Source organism: Cnephaeus nilssonii, assembly GCF_951640355.1.
Source record: "Cnephaeus nilssonii genome assembly, chromosome: 5".
In the NCBI taxonomy this organism is placed as follows: domain Eukaryota; kingdom Metazoa; phylum Chordata; class Mammalia; order Chiroptera; family Vespertilionidae; genus Cnephaeus; species Cnephaeus nilssonii.
In genome coordinates, this window is record NC_137076.1 from 101,088,738 (window position 1) to 101,115,789 (window position 27,052).

General features: G+C 49.6%; 1 protein-coding gene across 6 annotated transcripts in view; it reads left to right on the forward strand.

Annotated features, from left to right (window-relative positions):
- Positions 1-23,823, forward strand: part of TENM2 (teneurin transmembrane protein 2) — a gene marked incomplete at both ends in the record, with an annotated part of 890,113 nt that extends 866,290 nt beyond the window's left edge. For all 6 annotated transcript variants that reach the window (XM_079771922.1, XM_079771923.1, XM_079771924.1 and 3 more), the window contains 4 exons: positions 6,135-6,431; positions 7,897-9,511; positions 21,188-21,318; positions 23,062-23,823. In XM_079771922.1, coding sequence (XP_079628048.1) covers positions 6,135-6,431; positions 7,897-9,511; positions 21,188-21,318; positions 23,062-23,823 — 2,805 coding nt within the window. The remainder of the gene's footprint in view (positions 1-6,134; positions 6,432-7,896; positions 9,512-21,187; positions 21,319-23,061) is intronic.
- Positions 23,824-27,052: the final 3,229 nt, after the last annotated feature.

Here is a 27,052-nt window from a genome sequence, read left to right on the forward strand (position 1 = left end):
GCCCACTGAATGGGAGAACATATTCACCAACGATACATCTGATAAGGGGTTCATTTCCAAAATATGTGAAGAACTCCTACAACTCAGCAAAAGGAAGACAAACAATTCAATTTAAAAAATGGGCAAAGGACTTGCATAGGTACGTCTCCAATGAGGACCTACAGATGGCCAAGAGACATGTGAAAAAGTGCTCAACATCACTCATCATCAGAGAGATGCAAATTAAAACGACAGTGAGGTATCACCTCACACCTGCCAGGATGGCTACCATCAATAAATCAACCACCAACAAGTGCTGGCCAGGATGTGGGGGAAAAGGAACCCTAGAACACTGTGGTGGGAATGCAGACTGGTGCAGCCACTGTGGAAAACAGCATGGAGACTCCTCAAAAAATTAAATATGGCACTGCCATTTGACCCAGTGACCCCACTTCTGGGAATATATCCCAAGAAACTAGAAAGGATATATGCACCCTTGTGCAGCATTATTTACAATAGCTAAGATCTGGAAACAGCCCAAGTGCCCATCAGCAGATGGGTGAATAAAAAAGCTGTGGCACATTTACACCATGGAATACTATGCAGCTATATAAAAGATGGATCTCTTACCCTTTGAAACAGCATGGATGGACCTGGAGAACATTATGCTAAGTGAAATAAGCCAGCCAGAGAAATACAAGTATCACATAATCTCACTTATATGTGGAATCTAAAGAACAACAACAACAAAAACTTATGAACAAAATAAGTCCAGAGACATGGAAGCATGGAATAGACTGACAGACCTCAGAGGGAAGGGAGTTGCGGGGGGCGGGGAGGGCAGGGAGGGAAGAAATTAACCAAAGAATGTATATGCATATAACCATAGCCCATGGACACAGACAATAGTGAGGTGAAGGCCTGGGGTGGGGTGGGGGCCAGGTGGAGGGGGGCAAAAATGAAAAAATAAAGGACATCTGTAATACTTTCAACAGTAAAAAACATAATAAATGCCAACTAACTCTCCAACCAATTAAAAAAAAAATAACTAAGTACTGGGGACGTAATGCAAACTCAATGGCTTCAGTGAACACTGCTGTGTGATATATAAGAAAGTTGTTAGGAGAGTGAATCCTAAGAATTCTCATTACAAGGAGAAAAATAGTGTTTGTTCTTTTTTTCTTTTTTCCATATGAGATGATGGATGTTAACTAAACTTACTGCTCTAATCACTTCACAATATATGTAAGTCAAATCATTACACTGTACACCTTAAACTTGTACATTAATATATGCCAATTAGATCTTAAAAAACAAGAAAATAAAATGTTAATTCCAATCAGTGCTATAATGAAATCCAATTCCCAGGGACATGGTGAATTTGGGAATAAAATCCCCACTTGAATTATCAATGGCTAATAGTTAGTGCTTATTACTTCTTCATGGTTGGTGCACCCAGACAAGGGGTCAAAGGCCTCATCAGCTCTAAGTAGTAGCATCAAACCCAATGTTGGCCATCAGAGGTCCGGGACCCCTTTTCTGTGCTTGTCCACTCATGTACTAATCTATAATAATAAAAGCATAATATGCTAATTAGACCAGACGTCCTTCCGGAAGAAGCCGGGGCTGTGAGGGAAGCCCAGGTCCCATGTGCCAGAGGGAAGCCAGTGCTGGCAGCCGGGGGAAGGAAGGCCTACTCTTGCATGAATTTTGTGCATCGGGACTCTAGTCCTATCTAATAAAAGAATAATATGCAAATTAACCATCACTCCATGACAAAAATGGTGGTGCCCATAGCCACAAGATGGCAGCACCCAGTCCTCTCAGCCCCGCCGGAGTCCCCCAGTCTCAGGGAGGGCTGCCGCTGAGAGCCTGCAGAGTAAGCAGCCTGGCCGAATGCTGCCCAGAGGCCCTCCTGACCCTTTATAAAAAACAAAAATAAATTCACTCCCCACTGCGCGATCCCCCTGCCAGCAGCAGCAGCCTGGGCTGGGGTCTCAGCCTGGCAGGGGCGCGCACCCCCGTGGCACGATCCTCTTGCCAGCAGCGGCAGCCTGGGGTCTCAACCACTGAGTCACACCAGCCAGGCAGATATGGAGGAATCTTAAATGTTTTTTTAAAAAATATATCTTATTGGTTTTTTACAGAGAGGAAGGGAAAGGGATAGAGAGCTAGAAACATCTCTGAGAGAGAAACATCGATCAGCTGCCTCCTGCACACTCCCCACTGGGTATGTTGCCCCCAACCAAGATACATGCCCTTGACCGGAATCGAACCTGGGACCCTTGAGTCTGCAGGCCAATTCTCCATCCACTAAGCCAAACCAGTTAGGGCTGTCCAATATGTTTATTAGATAGTACCTATCTAATAAAGAGGGAATATGCAGGGGAGGGCATTTGGGGGTGACTGGGTTGTCAGGGGAGGGCAGTTGGGGACAATCGGGCTGGCAGGGGAGCAGTTAGGCGTCAATCAGGCTGGCAGGGGAGTGGTTAGGGGGTGATCAGGCTGGCAGGCAGAAGCAGTTAGGGGCAATCAGGCAGGCAGGCAGGCAAGCAGTTGGGAGCTAGCAGTCCTGGATTGTGAAAGGGATGTCCCAGATTGGAGAGGGTGCAGGTTGGGCTGAGGGACACTCCCCCGCCAGTGCACGAATTTCATGCACCGGGCCTCTAGTATAGTTATAATGATAGTCATGCATGTGTGACTTACATGTTGGTCTCTGTCATGATTATGTTATAGTATACATATACACATATATACACACACAGGCGCGATTATATTATGGTTGCATGTACTATTCGCCTGTTGTTCTCTCCCACATAACTGAAGACAGGGCCTTCTATCATACTGAGTGTATTTTTTAAAATATATTTTTACTGATTTCAAAGAGGAAGGGAGAGGGAGAAATAGAAACATCAATGATGAGAGAGATTCATTGATTGGCTGCCTCCTGCACACCCCACTCTGGGGATCAAGCCCACAACCTGGGCAAGTGCCCTGACGGGGAATTAAACCGTGACCTCCTGGTTCATAGGTCGACACTCAACCACTGAGCCATGCTGGCCAGCCCATACTGAGGTATTTTAACCAAGAGCACACATCAGAACCACCTGATTCTATTCCCTGGGAGCTGACTCTGTGCTGTGGAATCAATCCAGCAGCAGGATTTGTCACAGCAGCCTCCACGGTTTAGAATCACATGCCTAATGGAATCACATGCGCTGGTCAGAGAGGCAGGACTGAGCCAGGTGAAGACCATGAACTCTTGCTTGGGGTCCTGGCTGCACAACTTACTACTTGTATAAGCTTGAGCAGGGCACTTAAACCTAGCCGTGCCTTGCGTGTCACAGGAAGATAATAACAGTGCTCGCCCAGGAGTGTTATTGTGAAGACTGAATAAGCTAAAACAAGGGCAGTGCTCAGAGCAGGCTAAGAGCATCATAGGTCCTCAGGCCACATGGCTCTGTTGGTGGTGTTCGTCCACCTTCCACCACAGGCTCCGAGCCTGACGTTGGCGCAGAATTAACATTCAATGAATAATAAATGCCCTGGGGGGGGTGTACACTGTTATCAAAGAGAAGCCAAAGCGGGGATAGGGAAAGGGAATGGGGATAGGAGATAGGAGATGGTGGGGTGTCACTAGCAGTTGGCTCAGGGAATGTTGAAAATCCTTCCTCCCTCTTGCCACGTCATTCATTCTGCTGAATAAAACATTGGCGAGGGCTTGAGCTGGAATTCTTAAACTCGCAGGTTGGGGAATCTTCTGCAGTTGTCCCAAATGGAGCAACCCAATGTGGCCAAACTTCTGTCTCCAGAGGAAGTCACCCCAGCCTGTGTGACTAATTTAGGATCAAGATCCCCAATAATTCTGGCAGCCTTAACTTTGGACTGGTTTAAAAAAAATAGTGCTACCCCTCACCTGTTGCCTTCTTGACTGTTCTTCCCAATTGCTGCAAGTCTGATGGTGTGCATCTTCCTGAAAGCTGAGCTTCCTTGTAATCCCAAGAACTTGCCACCTTCATCCCTATCTCCATGCTTTTCCAGATGTTCTATCTCAAATGTTCTATCCCTTTCTCTCCATGGCAACAGCAACAGTTTGAAGAGTCACATAGTCCTGGGTTCAAATCCAGCCCCTGAACCTGCCTAGCTATGTCACCCTCTGAGCTAACTGCCCATGTAAGAAATAACTTCTACTTATGTTGTGAGAATTAGACTGGGATCAGGTATCTAAAGTACCTAGCACAGTACCTGTCAAAGTACCAGGGGCTTATATCAGTTTAGATTAGTTTCAACTGCAATGTAACAGAGATATAGGAATAACATGCTAGATGTAAGCAATTCAAGGTTGGTATGGATGACCATTGAAGACACCTAGGTCAGTGGTCGGCAAACTGCGGCTCGCGAGCCACGGTTTGCCACTCTGTGGACTAATGAGTTTGCCAACCACTGGGATAGGTGCTTAATCACAAGGAACAACAACAGCCTGTAATTATTGGAATTGAGAGTCTAGGTCAGTGGTCGGCAAACTCATTTGTCAACAGAGCAGCAAACCGCAGTTTGCCGACCACTGACCTAGGTCAACAGAGAGAGATCTAGACTCTTTTCTCTGGGTGAGCCATCATCCTTGAGGTTTCCATCCTCAAAGTCACCCCATAGTCACAAGGTAAATGCTGGAGCTCCAGAGATCACATCCACATTCCACCTAGGAGGAGGAGGAAAGCGGAGAAAACTAAACGGTGCCTACTTCTTAGCTGAGTCGGCTTCCTTCAAGGTGCCCCAGAAGACCGAGCTAACAACTATCACATCATGTTAGCCACCCCTATCTCCAAAGGCAGCTGTGAAATGTCGTTCTTCACCTGAGTACAATACTGCTCTGCAGAACATAGGTGTCTGAGGTATTAGAAGTAGTCCTTGTCTCCCCATCACGCTGCAACATGGAGCCCTCCAGGGCTGTGGCATTGCCTTACAGTCTGCTTCAGTGGACATATCTCAGGGCGCTCAATGCACATATAACATAGGAAGCAGTAAACCTGGTTATGTCTAAGTGGTTAACTGGTCAAAGTCTTTAGAGCTAAATCCCAGACCAACCCCACCACGTCACTGCTGTGAGACCTTGAGCAAGGATGTAACCTCTCTGATCCCAGCTCAGTTTCCTCATTTATCCAGTGGTCTTTGTGAGCATCAGCTCAGACAATAGATATAAATCGCCTGACTCAATGCCTATACAGACTAGCCCTCATCCCATGTGAAAGTTATTATTACCATCATCATCACTGGCATCATTATTATCATTAAGTGCTAGTGAACCATTAGGGTAAGGTGAGGAGGTACCAGACATCTCTCCCGTCTCTTCTTTCTGCCTATTTATATCCTCCGTTGCCTTCAGCAGTCACTCCAGGGACGTCTGGATTTGCAGTCAATTATATTGAAAGAGCCTAAGTTGGCCTCATTTTATTCACTTCCAGCCATCCTCTCAGGACTAGCTAAACCTCAAGAGTCAGCCCTTCCCTTTTTTGGCGTCTCCCAGCCCTCCTGCGGTCTTCCCACTGAGTTCTTGCATCCCTGACAGGGGTAAGATTTTTCTCTACATAGAAGTAAAGGAGTGCACATAAGAAGGAGCCTTCAGATTCCCAGGTCTTTGTAAAATATGGGTTTCCAAGACTTTCTCCCTACCCTCCTGGGTACCTTTACTTAGGGCTTCAGAAGAAATCCTGGCACCTCCTGTTACAGATTGTTAGCTGCTCAGCTGATGACATGGCCAAAAACGGTTCTAAGTGTGCAAATAGACAAATCCTCTTGGCCCCGAGGTGGCCGTGCACTGCACGTGTGTCACCATCCACGCCTTCTACAACCTGGTGGCACCCTTGTAATTGTGCAAGTCACAGCCCACATGACTGCTCATGGCAGCCGTGCCCAGATAAGCCATCACTGACCTTAAGCAGCCCCATGTCTGTATTCCAGTACACCCTACAAATATCGCCATTTTCTATGCGTACCGTGACACAAGGGTTCAGAAAGCACTCCTCTAGGTAACTTCAGGGTTGTTTCTTCCTCCGACGCACACTAGGCCCCAGCCGCGCCAGCCACGTCCTCCATAGAAGCCTGAGCTAACGTGCCCAGGTGGTATATTTCAAACCAGGCCCTTTGTGTTTGCCTAGGTCCACGGAAGGAATCTCTTGTCCATCGACTATGACCGGAATATTCGAACGGAAAAGATCTATGATGATCACCGGAAGTTCACCCTGAGGATCATTTACGACCAGGTGGGCCGCCCCTTCCTCTGGCTCCCCAGCAGCGGGTTGGCAGCCGTCAACGTCTCGTACTTCTTCAACGGGCGCTTGGCTGGCCTGCAGCGCGGGGCCATGAGCGAGAGGACAGACATCGACAAGCAAGGCCGGATCGTGTCTCGCATGTTTGCTGACGGGAAAGTGTGGAGCTACTCCTACCTTGACAAGGTGGGTACATGTGCCACTCTGGGCCAGCGGGGCTTTCTCTTGCTAAGGCTGCCCTCTTTCAGCTGACCGAATCCACTTTGCTATAAGCCATCTGAACATCTTCACTTGGATTCCACAAGGGCTCCCCTCCCACTATCCCCCCTCACTGGGAAGGAGGCAATCTGGATGACATGTTATTCATAGCTCAGCACTATACCATTAAAGCAAAATTTTTTTAAAAAAAGAGAGAGTACCAGATACTCAGGAATGGCAAAATGGATAAACAGTCTGATTTTATTCCAAAAGTCATAATAATAAGTGCTGTTGAAGCTGACAGAATCATCCCATTGGCAACATGGCTAATTATCACTTACAAAGTAGAAATCCTTACTTATAAATTAGAAATGGCTAATCATTACTTATAAATTACTTATAAATTAGAAATGCCTTGCCCGAAACTTAGCCATCAGAGGAAGAGATTGTGCTTAAAACTCAAGCACACAGAGCAACACCCTTCCCCTGGGTCTATTGTTGAACCAGCCAACGGATCCTCTCCATGGATTCCCTGTGTCTAAAAGTGCCAGGTTCAGGTCTCCGTGTAGGTCTGCGGAGGTTGGCCATGCAATGAAAAGATGTCCCTTCAGGGCACAGCTCACGATTTTTGAGGCTGATCTGGTCATCTGGTCATTAGACAGAAGCTACTGGACTCACCTTGACACAGGTCCGTTTCCATTCCTTCCTTCCTCACCTCCTGATTAGTGATCCCTTGCAGACAGAGCTGTTACCTCCTCTGCAAGAGAGGGGCTGCTGTCCCTTCGGTCCCTCCCGAATACTGTTCTCATAATGCCATAAAATACTGGAATGGTTGACCAGAGGAGGCAGGAATCTCCCAATGGCCTCAAGTTCAAGGCCATTTTTTTTTTTTACCCAAAGAATCAATGATTCTGAGCTATTTAACCCTTCCAGTAGCTTCTAAATGGAGGCTGTGCTTTCTCTTTAATCAGGGGTGACAGAAACATAGTATGTGTGTCACACCTGTCCCCTGCTGCGTCAGTGGCAAGTCATTACTAAACAATTTCAGGGTTCCTTGTTATTGAGTCTATAGGCAAACTCAACCAATGCCTCTTAGCTCAGTCCTTCAAGCCCGCCAATCAACAGCAGCATCACCTGGGAGCTTGTTCCAAAAGCAGATTCTCAGGCCCCGCCCCCTCCCGGAACTAATGAATCAGAATCTGCCTTTTAACAAGATCCCTGGGTATTTCACATGCACATTAAGCTTTGAGAAGCACTGCTCCAGACAGCCACCCTGATCCATCAGAGTTGGCATGCCCAATGAAATCAACCTACTCATAATCTCTGGTCTAAACTTCCCCATCCCTCGTGCCTTTTGAATGGACTTTTGGGGAAATGGCATCAATTCTGTCAGTGTGAGTGATTGGTCCTAAAAAGCCAACTCATGGTTTTCCTTTCCCTTCCCTTCCTGCAGTCCATGGTCCTCCTGCTTCAGAGTCAGCGTCAGTACATATTTGAGTATGACTCCTCCGACCGTCTCCACGCCGTCACCATGCCCAGCGTCGCCCGTCACAGCATGTCCACGCACACCTCCATTGGCTACATCCGCAACATTTACAACCCGCCTGAAAGCAACGCTTCGGTCATCTTTGACTACAGTGATGATGGCCGAATCCTGAAGACGTCCTTTTTGGGCACCGGGCGCCAGGTATTCTACAAGTATGGGAAACTCTCCAAGTTATCAGAGATTGTCTATGACAGCACCGCTGTCACTTTTGGGTACGACGAGACCACTGGTGTTTTGAAGATGGTCAACCTCCAAAGTGGGGGCTTCTCCTGCACCATCCGGTACCGGAAGATTGGCCCGCTCGTGGACAAGCAGATCTATAGGTTTTCTGAGGAAGGCATGGTCAATGCCAGGTTCGACTACACCTATCATGACAACAGCTTCCGGATTGCAAGCATTAAGCCCGTCATAAGTGAAACTCCCCTTCCTGTTGACCTCTACCGCTATGATGAGATTTCGGGCAAGGTGGAGCACTTTGGCAAGTTTGGAGTTATCTATTATGACATCAACCAAATCATTACCACCGCCGTGATGACCCTCAGCAAACACTTTGACACCCATGGGAGGATCAAGGAAGTTCAGTACGAGATGTTCAGGTCCCTCATGTACTGGATGACGGTGCAATATGACAGCATGGGAAGAGTGATCAAGAGGGAGCTAAAACTGGGGCCCTATGCCAACACCACTAAGTACACCTATGACTATGACGGGGATGGGCAGCTTCAGAGTGTGGCTGTCAACGACCGCCCGACCTGGCGCTACAGCTATGACCTCAACGGGAACCTTCACTTGCTGAACCCGGGCAATAGCGTGCGCCTTATGCCCTTGCGCTATGACCTCCGGGACCGGATAACCAGACTTGGCGATGTGCAGTACAAAATTGACGATGATGGCTATCTGTGCCAGCGAGGGGCTGACATCTTCGAGTACAACTCCAAGGGCCTCCTGACGAGAGCCTACAACAAGGCCAGTGGGTGGAGCGTCCAATACCGCTATGATGGTGTGGGGCGGCGGGCTTCCTACAAGACCAACTTGGGCCACCATCTGCAATATTTCTACTCTGACCTCCACAACCCGACTCGCATCACCCATGTCTACAACCACTCCAATTCAGAGATAACCTCGCTCTACTATGACCTCCAAGGTCACCTCTTTGCCATGGAGAGCAGCAGTGGGGAGGAGTACTACGTTGCCTCAGATAACACAGGGACTCCCCTGGCTGTGTTCAGCATCAACGGTCTCATGATCAAACAGTTGCAATATACAGCCTATGGGGAGATTTATTATGACTCCAACCCCGACTTCCAGATGGTCATTGGCTTCCATGGGGGACTCTACGATCCCCTGACCAAACTGGTCCACTTCACTCAACGTGATTATGATGTGCTGGCTGGACGATGGACCTCTCCAGACTACACCATGTGGAAAAACGTGGGCAAGGAACCAGCCCCCTTTAACCTGTATATGTTCAAGAGCAACAATCCTCTCAGCAATGAGCTGGATTTAAAGAACTACGTGACAGGTGAGGACACTGCTGCCTCAGTTGGGCAGTGGCTCCCTGTGGGGTGGTGGTCCTGGTACACCGTTGGGAACTTCAAAAGAAGGTCTTATGTCTTATATTAGGAGAATCATGAGAACTGTAAACCCTAGGCTGTACAGTATCTAGGACAGTCAAGTGACAGCAGTACAGAGCAGTCCCCAAGTCTGTTTGAAGATGTCCTGACCATTTGCAAGTCCATTTAGTTGAAATAAGTTTTAGAAGAGCCTTTTTACCTCAACAGAGGAAAACTACCTTATGAAGAGGGAAAGAGAGGGACTCTAGTGTCAGAACTATCTGGTTCCAATATCCTTCTTGATTTATAAACCAATGGACCATGGGCTACTTGTCCAATCTCTCTGAGCTGTAGTTTCCCTCTCTGTGAAAGGACACTCATAAAACCATCCCAGAGAGTGGCCTTGAAAAGTACATGAACTAATGTAGGTGAAGTCTAGTACCTGGCACTTAGACAGTGGATGTTCACCAGAGGGCATCTGCTCGTGCTGTTAACATCATCGTTACTAGTGAAGCAATGAGTTAGCCTCGGTATAGAGATGACTAAAACCCAGTTCCCCACCTCACCCCCAGGCTGGCAGGACACACATATAAATAACCAATGATAACACAAAGCAGAATTAAGTCTGTGCTACCTTACAGGTACCTGTTATTTATTCAACAAGCATTTCTAGAGTGGCCAGGCTAGTTTTGGGGGGATACAATGGTGAACGAGACAAACACCCTTCTCTCAAAGGTGAGTGTGTGTGTGTGTGTGTGTGTGTGTGTGTGTGAGTGACTTAAGATTTAAAAATTTTGATGTACTACAGAAGTACATCAAACTGGGCCTGATGAAGGCGATCTTGGTTGGCAGAAATGGGCTCAAGGCCGAAGAACAACTATGAGCAAAAGTCAGAGGGACACAGGAAGCTTTGACAGGGTATGGAGAGAGAGACCAAAGAGGGTCTTCTACACGTCCATCCATCCATTCACCCATTCAACAAATATTTTCGTAGCATCTAACATATACTTAGAACCAGAGATGCAGTGGAGAGCAAGTTAAAGTCCCCGTCCTCAAGGAAGTAAGCAAGGAAGTCTGGAAGTCTGGATGGATGGATGGATGGATGGATGGATGGATGGATGGATGGATGGATGGATGGAGATCCAAAGAGACCAACTTCCAGCAAAGAAGCCAAGGCCATCTCGCCTGTCCATGCATTATAGAGGAACAACATGGGGACCCCAAGTCCAAGGCCCCCACGTTCCAAGAAACTTAACAGCTTTTGGCCATGGACCAGAGAGGCATCAAGCCTAAGGGACCCCAACCTTCCCATGACAAGGAGTCACTTGTCCATCCCCCAGATAGGAAAGGAAGCAGCAGTTACCAGGAGCGCCCTGCGGCCCACAATGTCCCATGCTGCAGAGAGAAATAGTTTGACCTGAACGATCAACGTGTGGCTATGCCATGCCTCATCGACAAGTTCCAGACCCTTTGAAGCCGAGCCGAGTACCCCCCAACAGAAGCAGTGGGTACCTTGTGAGCCCAGAACTAGCCACGCTGGTTCCCTCCCATTCTCCCCGCTGCACCTGGTCGGGAGGGACCCCCATGCTACTCTGCCAGGCTTCCTCTCTTCCCTGTGGCTTAGCCTGACTTTTGTCCCCCAGTTCACTGCAGTTTCAAATTACAGCACCTCTCAGGAAAACACACACACATATGTATATAGTTTCAGATAATGATAAGTGCGATGAAGAGAAATAAAATAGGTTAAGGGGTTAGAGAGTGATAGGCAGCATCTACATGGGTGCTCAGAGGCCTTTCTGAAAAGGTGGTGTTGGAGCAGATCTTTATGAAATGGGAGGGAGGGGGCAGCGGGAGGAACAGTGTCCCAGACAGAGGAAACGGTGTGAACGGGGGGCCATGGGAGAAGACTCTCCCACCGCCCAGACTGTGCCTCCCTAGGCCCTGCTGGGCGCTGGGCACCTTAGGGGTGGGGCAGCCAGAGGCACATTTGTAAAAGCCCTCACAATGAGCCGAAAAGCCTACAGCTGCCAAGGCAGAGTACACTCAACCTCACTGACCCCCTCAGCCACTTTCATGGTTCTTCTGAAAGGGAAGGGGGAAAAAAAAAAACCTTTTTGCTTTTACTGGCGGCTCGGGGGGCACACGAAGTTCAGAGGTAGAGGGGACAGAAAATAAACTGGGGTGGGGAAGAAAAACCACCAGGAGCAGGTAAGAACTGGCTGGCTCCTTCCCGGCCTGGTTTTTTGGGGGGAGCGGGGAGGGGAGTTGGTACCTCTCAACACAAAGGATGGACCCCTTCCTTCAACCCAAGGTAGGGGAGAGAGAGAGAAAGCAGAAGGCTCTTGCTTTGGCCTCCTGAGTCTCAGGAAAATGGGGGGGAAGCCAGTGTTTTGATGGCATCGACTATGGGAAAGGGGAGAGGTGTGCTGGGTAGGGTACAGTCAGTTGGGAAAGCTGCAGATACCAGATGGTAGCTCTGGGTGTCCTCTGAGTTGGAATCACTGCTGTATTGGGGTGGGGGTCCCCCACTGTTCCTGGGGGCTGAGGTCGGTCCTGGGCTGTGGGCTGCCTGCGTCCAGGGGGCTGCTGCTGTCTTCACCGGAAGGAGGGGCGGCTTCATCGGCGCTGGGCTCGGGCCGGGAGCCGTCCGTGGGCCCTTGGCTGGCCTTGGTCTCGCCATCCTCACCTCATGGTAGGCTGGCTGCTGGGGCAGAAGGACCTTCCGTATCTGGGCTGGAACCTGGGTGGGGGCACCCACTCATCTCCTAGTTGTTGGTCCCCCTCCAATGGGGCTGTCTCTTTAAGTTCTACCCGTTTGGGGCCCCTGGAGGCTGCCGCTGGGCTGGGGTCCCTGGGCCTCGCACAAAGCCAAGTCCGTAGAGGAAGGTGGCGGAAGCCACCCTCTAGGCCTCCCCCAGGGTCTTCAGCTCCCTTCCCTTCGCTGCCTGTTTCCGCCAGCATGGATGGTGGGGCACCTGGGCAAGGCCGATGGTGAATCGGGGTATCTACGTGGACTGGGGAGGCCTGGGGGGCCAGAGGGGCTGCCCTTCACCGACAACCCCCTGGGCCCAGTTAGTGGGCAGTTTCTGCACCTTCTCTCCTTCCAGTCTCCAGGGCTGCGCAGAGGCAGGGTTTCTTTAAGGGCTGCCTGGGGAATCGAGGCATCCTCCTGGGTGTCCTTCCTGTTGACGGATCCGGAACCATTCAGACCTGGAACTGTCCGGCAGCACCGGCCTGTCCGTCTGACTCCGGCTGGGGGCGCAGGGGTCCCCGAGGCTGCCGTTGCCAGGGGCGGGGGAGGCGGGGTCCCAGCAGCGGAGCCCCAGGCAGCTCCGACCTCACCGCCTGCTTTCTGTGGCTCCGCGGACACTGGTTCCCCCACCCCTATCACCCCGGAGGCGCGAACTGGGCAAGTCGCCACTGGGGGCCGCTGGGGACACAACTGCCGCCTCTGCCTCACTCATCTGGGGGGTCCAGTACCGGCCTCACCCCGCGAGGGGAGGTCCAATACCGGCCGCTGATCCCGCGAGGCGAGGTCCAGTACCAGCCGTTCATGCCGTGGGGTCCGGTACTGGCCACTGCCCCGGCCCCTCCCCCCACACACACACCCGCTCGCGAACCCGCCGCCCACGTGCGCGCTGCGGGGCCTTGCGCCCTGACAAGGTGGCTCTCCTCATCCCAGTGCTCCAGAGCGACTCAATAAATGGGAATTAAATCAGGTTGGACCAAGTCCAACAAAATTAAACCCAGAAACTATTAGAAAGAGTCTGACATAAAAGGTGGTGTTAGAGAAGCCACGTGGCTTGGGCTGATGTTTCCAGTCCAAGCTGGATAGGGAGCTGGGGGGGGGGGGGGGGGCGGGGAGAGCAGGGCCAGGCGCACGCCCACACCTGCTGCCATTTCCTTCTGATGGCAGCGCCTGAGCGCATCGATTCTGGCCTTGCCCGTCACTTGCTGTGTAGCTTGAACAAACGTCTTAGCCTTTCTGAGCTTTCGGTTCTTCATCAGCAAAACGGTGATGAGAACAGCTCTCACCCATGGGAGGGTGAAAAGCAAATGAATTGTGGCTTGTAAAGCACCTAGCCCAGCACGGAGGCGAGTGCCTGGTAGGAATACATGTGCTGTGCACATGCAGCCATGAACTTGGGCATGGGAACTTCGTAGATGAAGAGTGGGGACGCCACCTCTGCATCATTTTCTGGGGGGAGGACTCTCCAGCTCCACCCTGAAACAGATCCAAATCCTGCTCTGAGTGGCATGGATTTGGCAAACCTGAAACCCCAACAAATTTTGAGCCAAGTGAACTTCCTAGGTGTCACCCACCATGACTTGCATTCCCCGCCCCCCTTGTCCTGAGTGGGTCTTTGGGTTTACAACCCCAGGCGCATGTGAGCATCAAGTCAGATTCTGTGGGGTTTCATTTCCCTCGGTGAGGAGGAAGGCACCGCCTCCTTCTTCCCTCACCCTCTCCTCCCATCTATGCTTAACACCAAGCTGCTGTGCTGACAGCAGGTTTTGGAGAGAGAACGCGCTTCCAGATGTGTGGGAGAACCTGAGAAGAGGGAGGGAATGAGCTCGTAGGAGGGGCCACATTGCCAGATGATTTAGGGAGCCCATCATGTACCAGCGACTTCCCAGGGAGGAGGGGGTTTGTGTGCAGGAGGAGACCAGCAACTCGAATAAACACTTTACAGTAGGTTTAGACTCAGAAACCAAGCCATGTTAGAAGGTAAAAAAAAGGCAGATGACATGAGCAATTATTATTCGTGGGTGTGGCCCTTAAAATTCCTGGTCTCAAAGGCAGGGACCAGGAATCAGCTCCTGAGTGCTGGGGAGGATCCGTACAGGGAACAGACCTCTCTTGCCTTTCTGGGAGCTCCCTACACAGCCCACGTCCATGTGAAGGTGTGCAGGTGAGGTATTGAGCAGCATGGAAACACAGATGGGGACCTTGGTCTCTCTTTATTCTTCCCAATCAGTTGAGGTGGAGAAAGTCTCCCCTGGACACTGGTATGTATTTGCCACCTCATTAACACTTCTAAGCTCCCTTTTTAATGGGGAGAGCAGATCTAAGACTCCCTCAGTAGCTGGCAACAAAATCATGCTCAATTTAATTGCATAGCTTTGGTTTTCTTTGTTTTAATTTTACAGTTATTTTCTGTTTGCATCAAGTGCGTCTGCTTTCCCAGTGATGGTAGTGGCAATGTCTCTTTTTAAAAATGGACCGAGTGAAGCCCTGGCCAGTGTGGCTCAGTTGGTTGGGTGTCAACCCATGCACTGAAAGGTTGCCAGTTTGATTCTAAGTTGGTCAGTTTGTGGGCTCCATCCCCGGTAGGGGGTGTGCAGGAGGCAGCCAATCACTGTCTCGCTCTCACTTCAATGATTCTCTCTCTCTCTCCTCCCTCCTCTCTCTCTAAAAAATCCATTTTAAAAATAATTTTTAAAACATTTTAAGGGTTTTCTTTAAAAAAAAATGGACTGGCTTAAGTGAAAAAGAAAAATTTATTTTTCAGAAATCAGGAAGTAAATGCCTGTACAGGTGATACGTGGATATGGCCAAACAATGGTGCCGAGGCCATTTAAAAATGAATATCCACAGTTGGGAAAGCCAGGCTCTACAGCATCCGGCACAAAACAGCCGCTTTGTCAATATGTGACTGTTGCTGCACTAAAGCCAGGCTTCTCTCTGCTGGATGCTGACACACTTTTTGAAGGCAATCTCGAGCCTGTATTGTTAAATAATTCTCAAGTGGGCTAGCGCTAATAGGTGCTGTTGCCAAGTCACTCAAGGGACTAGTCCGTGCCCAAGGCCAACGAATGCATCATGGATCCCAGATTCCCTCCCATTCGAGGGTTCTTACATGCCTGTATGTTTAGTACCAAAGTCACCATTAACTCGTGACAGTCCCGGGGCAGGAGGCAGGGATAGCTAGTTCCTCTGTCAACCTTACACCAGTCAGGGAAGACTCTGCCACATTTGTTCAGTGTTTACTCATTCATTCATTCATTCATTCATTCCAGGGACACTTACTGAGCACCTATTTTGTTCCAAGCATTGTTGTAGGGCTTGGGGGGACATCAGTGACTAAAATAGATTTTTTTTTAACTCCCTGCCCTTGTGGAGCTTACATTCTGACAATAGCCAATAGATATAATACACATCCAAGGGATGCAGCATGTTGGAATGTGACTCCTGGGGGAGAAGGGGATGAGCAGAGTAAGGAGACTTGGGATTGCTGGGGGTGGGGGCAGGTGGTAAATGTGGTGGTTGGGGTTGGCCCTATTGGAAAGGCAGCATCTGAGAAGACTTGAAAGAGGTGAGAGAGCCTGAGGAGGCTTTTCAGGACGCGCACTCCAGGGCCTGAGATGAGTGTGCACCTGGCATGATGGAGCAATAGCAGAGGCTGGAGCTGAGGGCGCAAGGGGAGAAGACGAAGTCAGAGAGACCTCGGGCGAGGGTTCTTAGAGACCATCAGGAGGACTTAGGCTTTTTCATGGAGAGAAATGGGGGAGGGGCATGGCATGTTCACAGCGGAGGAATGACAGGGCCTGCTCCATGTTTAAAGGCTCCTTCTGGCTGCTGTGCTGATAAGGCATGTGGGGTCCGAGGTGGAAGCAGGGAGGCCAGTTAGAAGTCCAGGCAAGAGGTGAGGGGCCAGGGTTGAGGTGGTGAAAATGACAAGAAGTGGACACAGATTCTGGATCTATTGGTAAAGGAAAGGATTGAACTATATGACCCAGCAATTTTACACCTAGGTATGTGATCAAGAAAACTGAAAACAGCCGCTGGCGTGGCTCAGTGGTTGAACATCGACCTGTGAACCAGGAGGTCATGGTTTGATTCCCAGTCAAGACACATGCTCGGGTTGTGGGCTCAATCCCCAGTGTGGGGTGTGCAAGGAGGCAGCCAATCAATGATTATCTCTCATCATTAATGTTTCTCTCTCTCTCCCTTCCTCTCTGAAATCAATAAAAGTCAATACAAATATATATATATATTTTTTTAAATATGAAAAGAAAACTGAAAACAGGCTTTTTCTTTTTTTTAATCCTCACTCTAGGATATTTTTCCATTGATTTTTAGAGAAAGTGGAAAGGAGGGAGAAGGGGGAGAGAGTGAGACAGACAGAGACATCAATTGGTTGCCTCCCGCATGCGCCCCAACCCAGGCCAAGGATTGAACCTGCAACCAAGGTACATGACCTTGACCGAGAATTGAACCCATAACCCTTCAGTCCAAGGACCAATGCTCTAACCATTGACCAAAACTGTCCAGGGCTAAAAACAGGTTTTCAACAAAAATCTGTGCACCAGTGGTCATAACAGCATTGTTCATAATAGTAAGGAAAAAAGGTATAAACAACCCAAATATTCATAAACTAATGAATGGATAAGCAAAATGTAGTATATCCAAACAATGGAATATTCTTTAGCCATAAAAAGGAATGCTAAGCCCTGGCCCTGTGACTCAGTTGGTTGGGTATTGTCCCATGTACTGTAAGGTTTTAGGTTTGATTCCCAGTCAGGGCATATGCCCAGGTTGCATTTTGTTTGTTTGTTTGTTTTGCTTTTCTAATTCTTTTTTTTAAATATATTTTTATTGATTTCAGAGAGGAAGGGAGAAGGAGAGTGAGATAGAAACATCAATGATGAGAGAGAATCATTGATCAGCTGCCTCCTACATGCCCCCTACTGGGGATCGAGCCCACAACCCCAGGCACATGCCCTTGACCAGAATTAACCTTTTACACTCAGATGTCAAGTGTGACTCGACACGGTTAGCATTAGAATAAAGGAATCGAGAAAAAAGCAAGCGAGTGCAAAGGGTTAAACCTGGGATCTTTCAGCCCTAACCGGTTTGGCTCAGTGGATAGAGCATCGGCCTGCGGACTGAAGGGTCCCAGGTTTGATCCCGGTCAGGGGCATGTACCTTGGTTGCGGGCACATCCCCAATAGGAGGTGTGCAGGAGGCAGCTGGTCGATATTTCTCTCTCATCGATGTTTCTAACTATCCCTCTCTCTTCCTCTCGGTAAAAAATCAATAAAATGTTTTTTAAAAAAACAACAAACCTGGGACCTTTTAGTCCACAGGCAGACACTCTATCCACTGAGCCAAACCAGCCAGGGCAGGTTGAGGGTTTGATCCCCAGTAGGGGGCATGCAGATGCAGCCAATCGATGTTACACTCTCACATCAATGTTTCTCTTTCTCTCTCCCTCTCCCTTCTCCTCTCTCTCTCTAAAAATCAAAAGACTATCCTTTAAAAAAAAAAGATACAAAATGCCATGTAGTGTACAATTCCATGTATATGAAATGTCTGGAACAGGAAAACCATAGAGATAGAAAGCAGTTGGGTGGTTGTCAGGGATGGAGGAGAGAGAGAATGCAGAATGACTGCTAATAGGCATGAGGTTTCTTTTCGGGGTGATGAAAATGTTCTGGAACTAGATAGTAATGACAGTTATACAACACTGTGTATATAATGAAGCCACTGCACTGGGTACTTCTAAATGATTAAAATGATGAATTTTATATTGTGTGAATTTACCTCAATAAAAAAGTGAAGGATTTATTGATGGATTTGATGTGGGAGTGAGATAAAGAAAGAGGTCAAGGATGGCAGCTAGAAGGATGGAGAAGACTGGGTGGGACCGGTTTGGGAGGAAGAGCAGGAGCACAGTTTGGGTGTAAGCTTGAAATATGATTAGATCTACTAGTTTGGAGCTAAGGGAGAGACCTAGGATGGAGATCTAAGGTTTGAGGTCAGCATCAGCACGTAGATGGTATTTAGGGCCCTGAGGCTGGATGAGATCACCATATTGGTGAGAGTAGATAGAATGGAGAAGTTCATGGGCTGAGGCAAGGGCATCCCAGCATTAAGAGATCAGGGACAGGAGGAGGAACCAAAGAGGGACACAGAGTGGCTACAAGGTAGGAAGGAGAAGGATACACAAGAGAATGCATTGTCCAGAAAGCCAAGAAACAAAAGAAAGGCAGCAACATTCAATTTGTCAAATGCTTCTGATAGGTCAAATAAGATGAGAACCCCGGTTAACATTGGACTTAGAGGCATGGAGGTCATTCGTGACCTTGGCAAGAGTTGTTTCAATGGAGTAATCGGGGCCAAAGCCTGATTCAAAGGAGAATGGGAAGAGAATGGGAGACAATGAGTATAGAAAATTATTTTAAGTTTGAGAAGCTTTTGGAAAGGGGGATAAGAAATGAATGATGGCTAAAGGGAGAAGTAGAGACAAGGGAGAAATTGTTTAAGGTGGACATTTAGTAGCATGCCTGTATGCTGATGAGGTTGATCCATTGGAAGAGAAGGACATTGGTGACATGGGGGAGAGAGAGTTGCTGGAGCCATGTTCTTGAGTGGGCAAGAAAGGATGTGACCTAGTGTTTAAGTGGAGGGTTGACTTAAACAGCTCCAGGAAGAAGATGGGGAATATGGGCACAGGATGCTGGTAGAGAGTTTAGGGAAACTTCCCTCTAGCTGCATCAGTTTTCTCAGGAGGATAGGAAACAAGGTCAGCCGCTAGAGAGAGGAAGAGAAAGCAGAGATGAGAAGATGTAAAATCATCCAGGAGAATGGAGGATGCCTGAGTGGAGGAAGGGAATGTAGTCAGATGGCCAGGCAACTAGAGGAAGGCACAATGAGGGGTGGTGGTCAGGAATTTAAAGTGACACCGTCAACATGATTACATGCATTTCTCCAGGCACATTCAGCTGCACAGCTCCAAACATGGAATAAGCAAAGACTCAAATTTAACCAAAACTGTGACTTCAACAAGCAAGTGTGAAAAAGTGAGAAAGGGGAGAATCTGAGCCTATCACAAGGGAATGAGTCTAATGATAGGCCATGGAATGTGTGCTCAGTAAGAGAAGCAGAGAGACCAAGATGTTGAGGGATGAGGGAAAGCGGTGTAGGATGGATTGAAGGTCCTAGGGAGGGGAGAGGGTCAAGGAGTATGCATGTCAGGTTACAAAGAGGAGTATCCCGGCAGTGGTCCCAGGGTGATGTGCAAGAAAACGACATAATGGAAGATGAGAATGATTGGTAATGAGGTCCAGAGGATGAGAATGAGCGAGGAAGGATTATCAAGGAACTAAGAGGGCATGGAGTTGAAGGATCAAGTGCTTATATAATGAAATCACTAAAAATGAATTCAGGAACAGAGATGGAGAATGACAGTGCAAAAGAAAAGCATGAAGAAATGCAGGTGAGCCCTAACTGGTTTGGCTCAGTGGATGGAGCGTCAGCCTGCGGACTGAAGGGTCCCAGGTTCGATTCCAGTCAAGGGCATGTACCTTGGTTGTGGGCACATCCCCAGTAGAGGGTGTGCAGGAAGCAGCTGACCAATGTTTCTCTCTCATTGATTTTTCTAACTCACTATTTCTCTCCCTTCCTCTCTGTAAAAAATCAATAAAATATATTTTTTTTTAAAAAAAGAAAGAAATGCAGGTGAGTGGCCTGCTGCAACAAGGAGCTCTCATACCTCAGGTTCAGCGATTGTAGGAGAAGCACAGAGACCAGTGTCCATGGGGGAGAGATGGTTTCAGTTAGAGCAGGAAGGGAAAGGAACCTTTGGAAGGAGGTCGATGACCTGGGGGACTTTGCTGCTGATGGGTGTGAATTCCAGAGGCCAACGGACATGTTTCAGGAGTTGGGTAGAAGTGGGAAGGGGACATAAGGCGTGATGTTGGGGTGCCGATGGTGTGGGTGAGGCTGTGAGTGTGGTGAAGGATGGATGTCCAGGACTCTCCGCTGGTCACTGTGGGAGGAGGCCAGGTGCTCTGGGGGACACAGTCTTCCTGTGAGAGTCCGGACCATTCAGTGGAGGGCAGGACACAGGGGGCAGGAGGTATGATTCCCAATGCAAGAGGCTCGATCTTGCTCTCTAGTGGGAGAAGGGCAGTCTCACTCTGAGCACACAGGGCTCTCTTTCGGCCTCTCTTTGAAGAGTAGTCACCTGAGCCAAGGGGCTCAGGAGCCAGAGGACTCTGCATTCCATGCACTCGCAGACCCTCCTTTCCATCACGAGCCAGTGCAGGGCAGCACCCCACCCAGATGTCCTGCGCAGTGTTCCTGATCATCACTTACCCATCCAGCTGATCACTGTATCTCTAGCTTCTAAACACACCCACTGGCCTGTATTAGATGTTCCCTTAAATACTCGCCCAGGAGAATGGGAGGATGACTGGGTGGAGCAATCCACATGCCAGGCACTGTGATAAGCCCTTTCCATGGATTTTCTCCTTCAGCCCTCACAACAACCCAACGAGATTGGTATAGGGGTTATCCCAAGTTACATCTGAGGAGCCTGAGTGTAGAGAAAGGGCAGGAGCTTATCCAAGGTCACACAGCGAGGGCATTTGAAACTAGATCTACCTCGCTCCAACACTGTTCTTCTAAGTCACCACGTGGGGGGTTAACAACTGACCAAGTGTGGGAGGACATCTTCTTCCTCGAACCCATGCAAAGAAGCTCTGGGTCTGAACCAGGGGACCTTCCCAGGCTCCTGCCTCCCTCTCCTGTTGGATTCACACCCACCCATCCATTTTCTTTTGTTCTCTTCCCAAAATCCTCTATTGCCTCCCACCCACGATGATTTCAGAAGTCCTTGTTTTTGTTTCCACCATAGATGTGAAGAGCTGGCTTGTGATGTTTGGATTTCAGCTCAGCAACATAATCCCGGGCTTCCCAAGAGCCAAAATGTATTTCGTGCCTCCTCCCTATGAGCTGTCAGAGAGTCAAGCAAGTGAGAATGGACAGGTAAGCGGGGGTTCCTGCCAAGAACACGAAGGACTGTCACCGTTCCCTTTTGCAAACAGAACTGCATGGGAGCCAAGGGTACGTGGGCAGAGGGGGGACACTGGAGCTGGGTATAAAAGATGCATGAATCACGGTGACTTCCCAGGAAAGCCAGTGTCGATGCTGTCACCTGACTGGCGCAGCACGCATTTCTTCAGAACCTCGATTATGACCTTAATTGTGGTATCATGATCTGTTCAGTACATACCCTTGAGTTACTCCTTGATTAACAACAGCACAGAGAAATCTAGCAGCCACCTACCATCTGCACTGCCTGTAATATCATAAACCTTTCGGCTTTTATGGGGCGTCATAAACCGATGCTTTGCCGTTTCTATCCCATTAAAGCATATTTTTATGCCCCGCATAAAACGTCAGGGTTTTATGGCCCAAACGTACACAGAATGAGTTTTCGGTACAGAATCTGTCCTTGGTTCTCTCGGTGATGACCGAAGGGTGGTCATTTTCCACGTGGGTGCAGCTCCGAGCTCAGCCACAATGGGGTGCGCAGGGTGGGCGGCAGTGTCTGAGAGCCCCCGCCACGGAACCAGCGCTTGGCACCATCAAGGCCTGGAAGGTCCCAGCTGCTCTGGAGAACTGTCCAGAGACTCCAGACTGTGTAACGAGAGCGACGGGGAGGAGCCGCTGGGTAATTGAGAACAGCCTTCTCTCCGTCCGGCCCCTCGGGGACTACTCAGCGGATGAATAGCCATCATTTCTCTCATTTATCTAAGTGCCATTCCCTCCCAAACACTGCCTCTTCCATTATCCCAGCCTGTCCCCCAACCACCAATGGAGACAAGTTGTAATTTGTGAGTAGAGAACGGAAGGCCGAGGCAATAACCGTGATTTCCTCCCTCTGTGGAGCCAGGGCGCAAATCCAAGGCAAATGACTCAGAGCCCGGGGACCATCCCTCTGGCCCAGGAATCCAGGTGCACCTCAGACATTCATATGCTCACCAACCACCCAGGGTGTCTGGTTAGAATGTGGCTCCTGAGTGAGGTCCGAGATTTCTGTGGTGTGTGTTTTTCTACCAGGGCGGGCCCAGAGGTCCCCCTGCTCCCAACCATACTTTGAGTAGCAAGGTCTTAGCCCAAGAAGTTCATGACTATCCAGGACATTGGCCTCAAAAAAATCTAAGTCATAGCAGCCGGGTTCCCAGCTGCTCAAACACACACCCCGCCCTTCAGGCTAGGACACTAAGGGACAGTCCAGGCGAGTGGGTAGGCCTGGGCGTGGGTGCCAGCAAGGTGGCAAACCTCCATACCGTCGTTTTAGTTAGGGGCACAATTCCAGCGGGCAGGCCACACCACTCCAGCCCTGGAACCGCCAGCCTGTCCCAGTCTCAAAAGGTAAGCCTAGCCCAGCCGGTGTGGCTCAGTCGGTTGAGCTTCGTCCCAGGCACCAGGAGGTCACCTGTTTGATTCCCGGTCAGGGCACATGCCCTGGTTGTGGGCTCGATCCCCAATAGGGGGCGTGCAGGAGGCAGCCGATCGATGTTGATGTTTCTCTCTCTCTCCCTCTCCCTTCCTCTCTCTGAAATCAAGAAAAACATATGTTTTCAGAACAGTCAGGGCATGTCATCAAAGACGCAAGCCTCGGGCTTGCAGGGAGGACAAGCTTTTTCCCTTGCTGACCCTTCTGTAACCAGCTTCCCAGCCTGTGCCAACCGTCTCAGCACTCGTGTTTTCTTACGCCCGCAGCTCATCACGGGGGTCCAGCAGACGACAGAGAGGCACAACCAGGCCTTCCTGGCCCTGGAAGGGCAGGTCATTTCTAAGAAGCTGCACGCCAACATCCGCGAGAAAGCCGGCCACTGGTTTGCCACCACCACGCCCATCATCGGCAAAGGCATCATGTTCGCCATCAAAGAAGGGCGGGTGAGCACGGGCGTGTCCAGCATCGCCAGCGAGGACAGCCGCAAGGTGGCGTCCGTGCTGAACAACGCCTACTACCTGGACAAAATGCACTACAGCATCGAGGGCAAGGACACGCACTACTTTGTGAAGATCGGCGCGGCCGACGGCGACCTGGTCACGCTGGGCACCACCATCGGCCGCAAGGTGCTGGAGAGCGGGGTGAACGTGACCGTGTCGCAGCCCACGCTGCTGGTCAACGGCAGGACTCGAAGGTTCACCAACGTCGAGTTCCAGTACAACACGCTGCTGCTCAGCATCCGCTACGGCCTCACCCCCGACACCCTGGACGAAGAGAAGGCCCGCGTGCTGGACCAGGCCCGACAGAGGGCCCTGGGCACCGCCTGGGCCAAGGAGCAGCAGAGGGCCAGGGACGGGCGCGAGGGGAGCCGCCTGTGGACTGAGGGCGAGCGGCAGCAGCTCCTGAGCGCGGGCCGCGTGCAGGGGTACGAGGGCTACTACGTGCTTCCCGTGGAGCAGTACCCAGAGCTCGCAGACTGTAGCAGCAACATCCAGTTCTTAAGACAGAATGAGATGGGAAAGAGGTAACACCCTCGCCGGCTGCCATCCCGCGTCTGGATGGCTCGGCGGGAGTAACTGTCCTCTCCTCTCCTAAGGAGATGAAGACCTAACAGGGGCAACTGAGGCTGGGCTGCTTTGGGGACCAGTGGCAAGCAGGCTCACATTTTTTGAGTTCCAATGCTGCTGGCCAAGCGAGACGTCCCACCTCCCAAAGCAGACTAAAACCCAGCTGACAATTCCGAGAGAAAGAAAAAAAAAACCAACAACAACAACACACAAAACGAACGAATGAATGAATGAACGAACGAACGAACACACACAATGTTCCAAGTTCCCCTAACATACGACCCACTTGTTCTGGGTCTACGCAGGAAAGAGACGCGAAATGTCCAAAAGGAACAAAAGAGAAAACACACACACACACACACACACACACACACACACACGCAAATAAAACGAAAAGCAAAACAAACACACGACTGAAAAACAAAGAGATGAAGGCGAGCAGGCCTCCTGTGCTATTACCTCACTGACTCGCAGGTGAGCGACGCCGAGACTCCCCTGGGACGGCATCCCCGGACCCAGCCCGACCGGCAGAGGAGACCCACTCAGACTGCTTGATGGACAAACTACTTACCGGCGTTTTTCGTTTCAATACAGGTGCATTTAAAACACGACTTGGGGGCGATTTGTGTGTAGCGACTGGGGAGGGGGGCATACACGTGAAAGAGTGAGCACTGGAAATACTTTTTAAAGAAAAATTAAAAAAATAAATAAAAAACACAAGGGCGGGGGGGAGCAGAAAAAGGAGATTCCTATCCAACGTCAAAGCGAAACAATACCGTTCAGCACTTAACTCTCAGGCCCCGGCACAGTGGGGCCTGAGCCAACCTATGGGAGCGCAGAGTGCACACTTGAATTCAGAACGGCGGCTCTGGTCCCCGCAGATGAATTTCATCCTCTTTTGTCTTTGAAGAATCCATTGTGGACAGTAATCCGCAGTTACAGGGTGTAGTCCGTCTAGATTCCGTAGTTCGTGGGTTATCAGTTGCAGTAGAGGTGTGGCATTGTGACACTCTTTTGCTAACGGGCACCACTTCAGATCACCCTGTACATACCTGAGCCTCGAGGCACAATCACTGTTTCCGATTTAAAATTCTTAGTGTGTTTGTTTGGTCCAGAAACTGAGACAATCACATGACAGTCACCACGAGGAGAGAAAACAAAACAAAACAAACAAAAAATTAAAAAAAAAAAAAAAGAAAACCCATCAAAAAAAAAAAAAAAAACAAAAAAGAGTTTTAAAAAAAAACACAAAAAAATGTCTAATAAGAACTTTGGTACAGGAACTTTTTTGTAATATACATGTATGAATTGTTCATCGAGTTTTTATATTAATTTTAATTTGCTGCTAAGCAAAGACTAGGGACAGGCAAAGATAATTTATGGCAAAGTGTTTAAATGGTTTATACATAAATAAAGTCTCTAAAACTCCTGTGGACACTGGTCTTCTGTGGAAATGCTTTGAGGCCAGGACACGGTGAAAGCCGCTGGATAAAGGGGGATGAGCTGGTACGTTGAAGTTTTGGAGGGGTTTTTGCTGGAGGCATCTCAGTACCCCCAAACTGCTCTCCATTCTAGACTGGTCTCTCCTTACACCTGCAGCCCCCTCCCTCATGAAACAGGTGGGCAAGAGAGTCTGGGTGGGGCCCACGGGCAGTGAGGACCCCCAGGCCCACCCAGACTAAATGGGTCCCTGCAGGCCCCCTGGGAAGTCAGGGTTCTCCCTGCTAGCTCTGGGAAGTGCCGGCAGGAAATTGACGGCAAACACCTCCACACTTTGGGAGACATGCATGTGTTCATATGGTTCTGTGTGTGAGTGTGTGTGTATGTCAAGCATGTCAAACTTGGGCCCACGGGCTGCATGCCTCATTTATTTGGCCCGTGTTAGCCTTTGAGTTTGACATGCTTGGTGTATGTGTTTGTATTTTCTTCCAGATTAGGTCAATTTACTTCCAAATGTGCACACTTAGGACAACCCAAGTAAGAAGAGGACTTGGGATGTAGATGAATTTTTGTGCACCAATCCTAGTTAGATTATCATCCATAGCTAATATTTATAGATGCCGAGAACAGTGCTAAGTGCCCTGCACACAGTACTTTCACTTAATCCTCACCTTTTATTCACTCAACATCATCATACTGAGCTGGCCACGTGCCAGGTCCCGTGCTCAGTTGTGGGGATAGACGAGGTGAGTAGACATAAACAGGGGTCCTCACCTCGTGCAACTCATGGTCAGGGTTGCAGAGAGACAACAGTCAAACAATGACACTAGGAAGTGAAGAAAATGACAGGGATGTTTGTACTGAAAGAGACAGACAGACAGAGCTGTGGATGCACATGATTGGGGATGTGACCTAGACTGGGAATGTCACAGAAGTTGCTGAGGTCTCAAAGTGAAGTAGGAGGTGACCAGGGGAAGAGGAGGACATGCACCAGGCAGCGGCATATGCAAAGGGCCTGTGGTGAGACCGTCGGCTGGGTGGGAACGCAGAGGAGGTTGACACGGGACAGAAGATACAAAGATTGAAGGCTGCATTTTCTCAAACTAAACACAAGAGGGAGCCATTTTCATTTCACAAACAAGTGCCCTGGTGCCGGGAGGACAGGCAGGGGAGCGACCTGGCCATCTGTGTGAGAGGAAGGAAGAGGCTGCCAGCCACTGACCCCAGGTGAAGGCACTCTAGATGACAGAGGAAGAAATGGGAGTGAACTGAACGGACAGATTGCAAAGCCTTCACTGCACAGGTGAGGGAACAGGCCAGTCATCCCCTAGCTGGGAAGTGGTGGGATCAGACTCAAAGCAGATTTCAAAACCTCTCCAGGGCAGTACCTCACCCCGAGCCCCTAAAGCAGGCGTCCTCAAACTACGGCCCGCGGGCCACATGCGGGTGTTTTTGCCGTTTTGGTTTTTTACTTCAAAATAAGATATGTGCAGTGTGCATAGGAATTTGTTCATAGTTTTTTTTTTAAACTATAGTCCGGCCCTCCAACGGTCTGAGGGACAGTGAACTGGCCCCCTGCTTAAAAAGTTTGAGGACCCCTGCCCTAAATCATGCTGCCTCCCAGCCATCTCGCCAGGCAGGTGGAAGGAAAGGGAGAGAGAGGCTTTGCACCAGGTGTGGGCTTATGCGCCCTGTCAGCATCACCAACAGGTCCCGCAAACCGGGGCCTGCACGTGTTCCGGAGACTTCC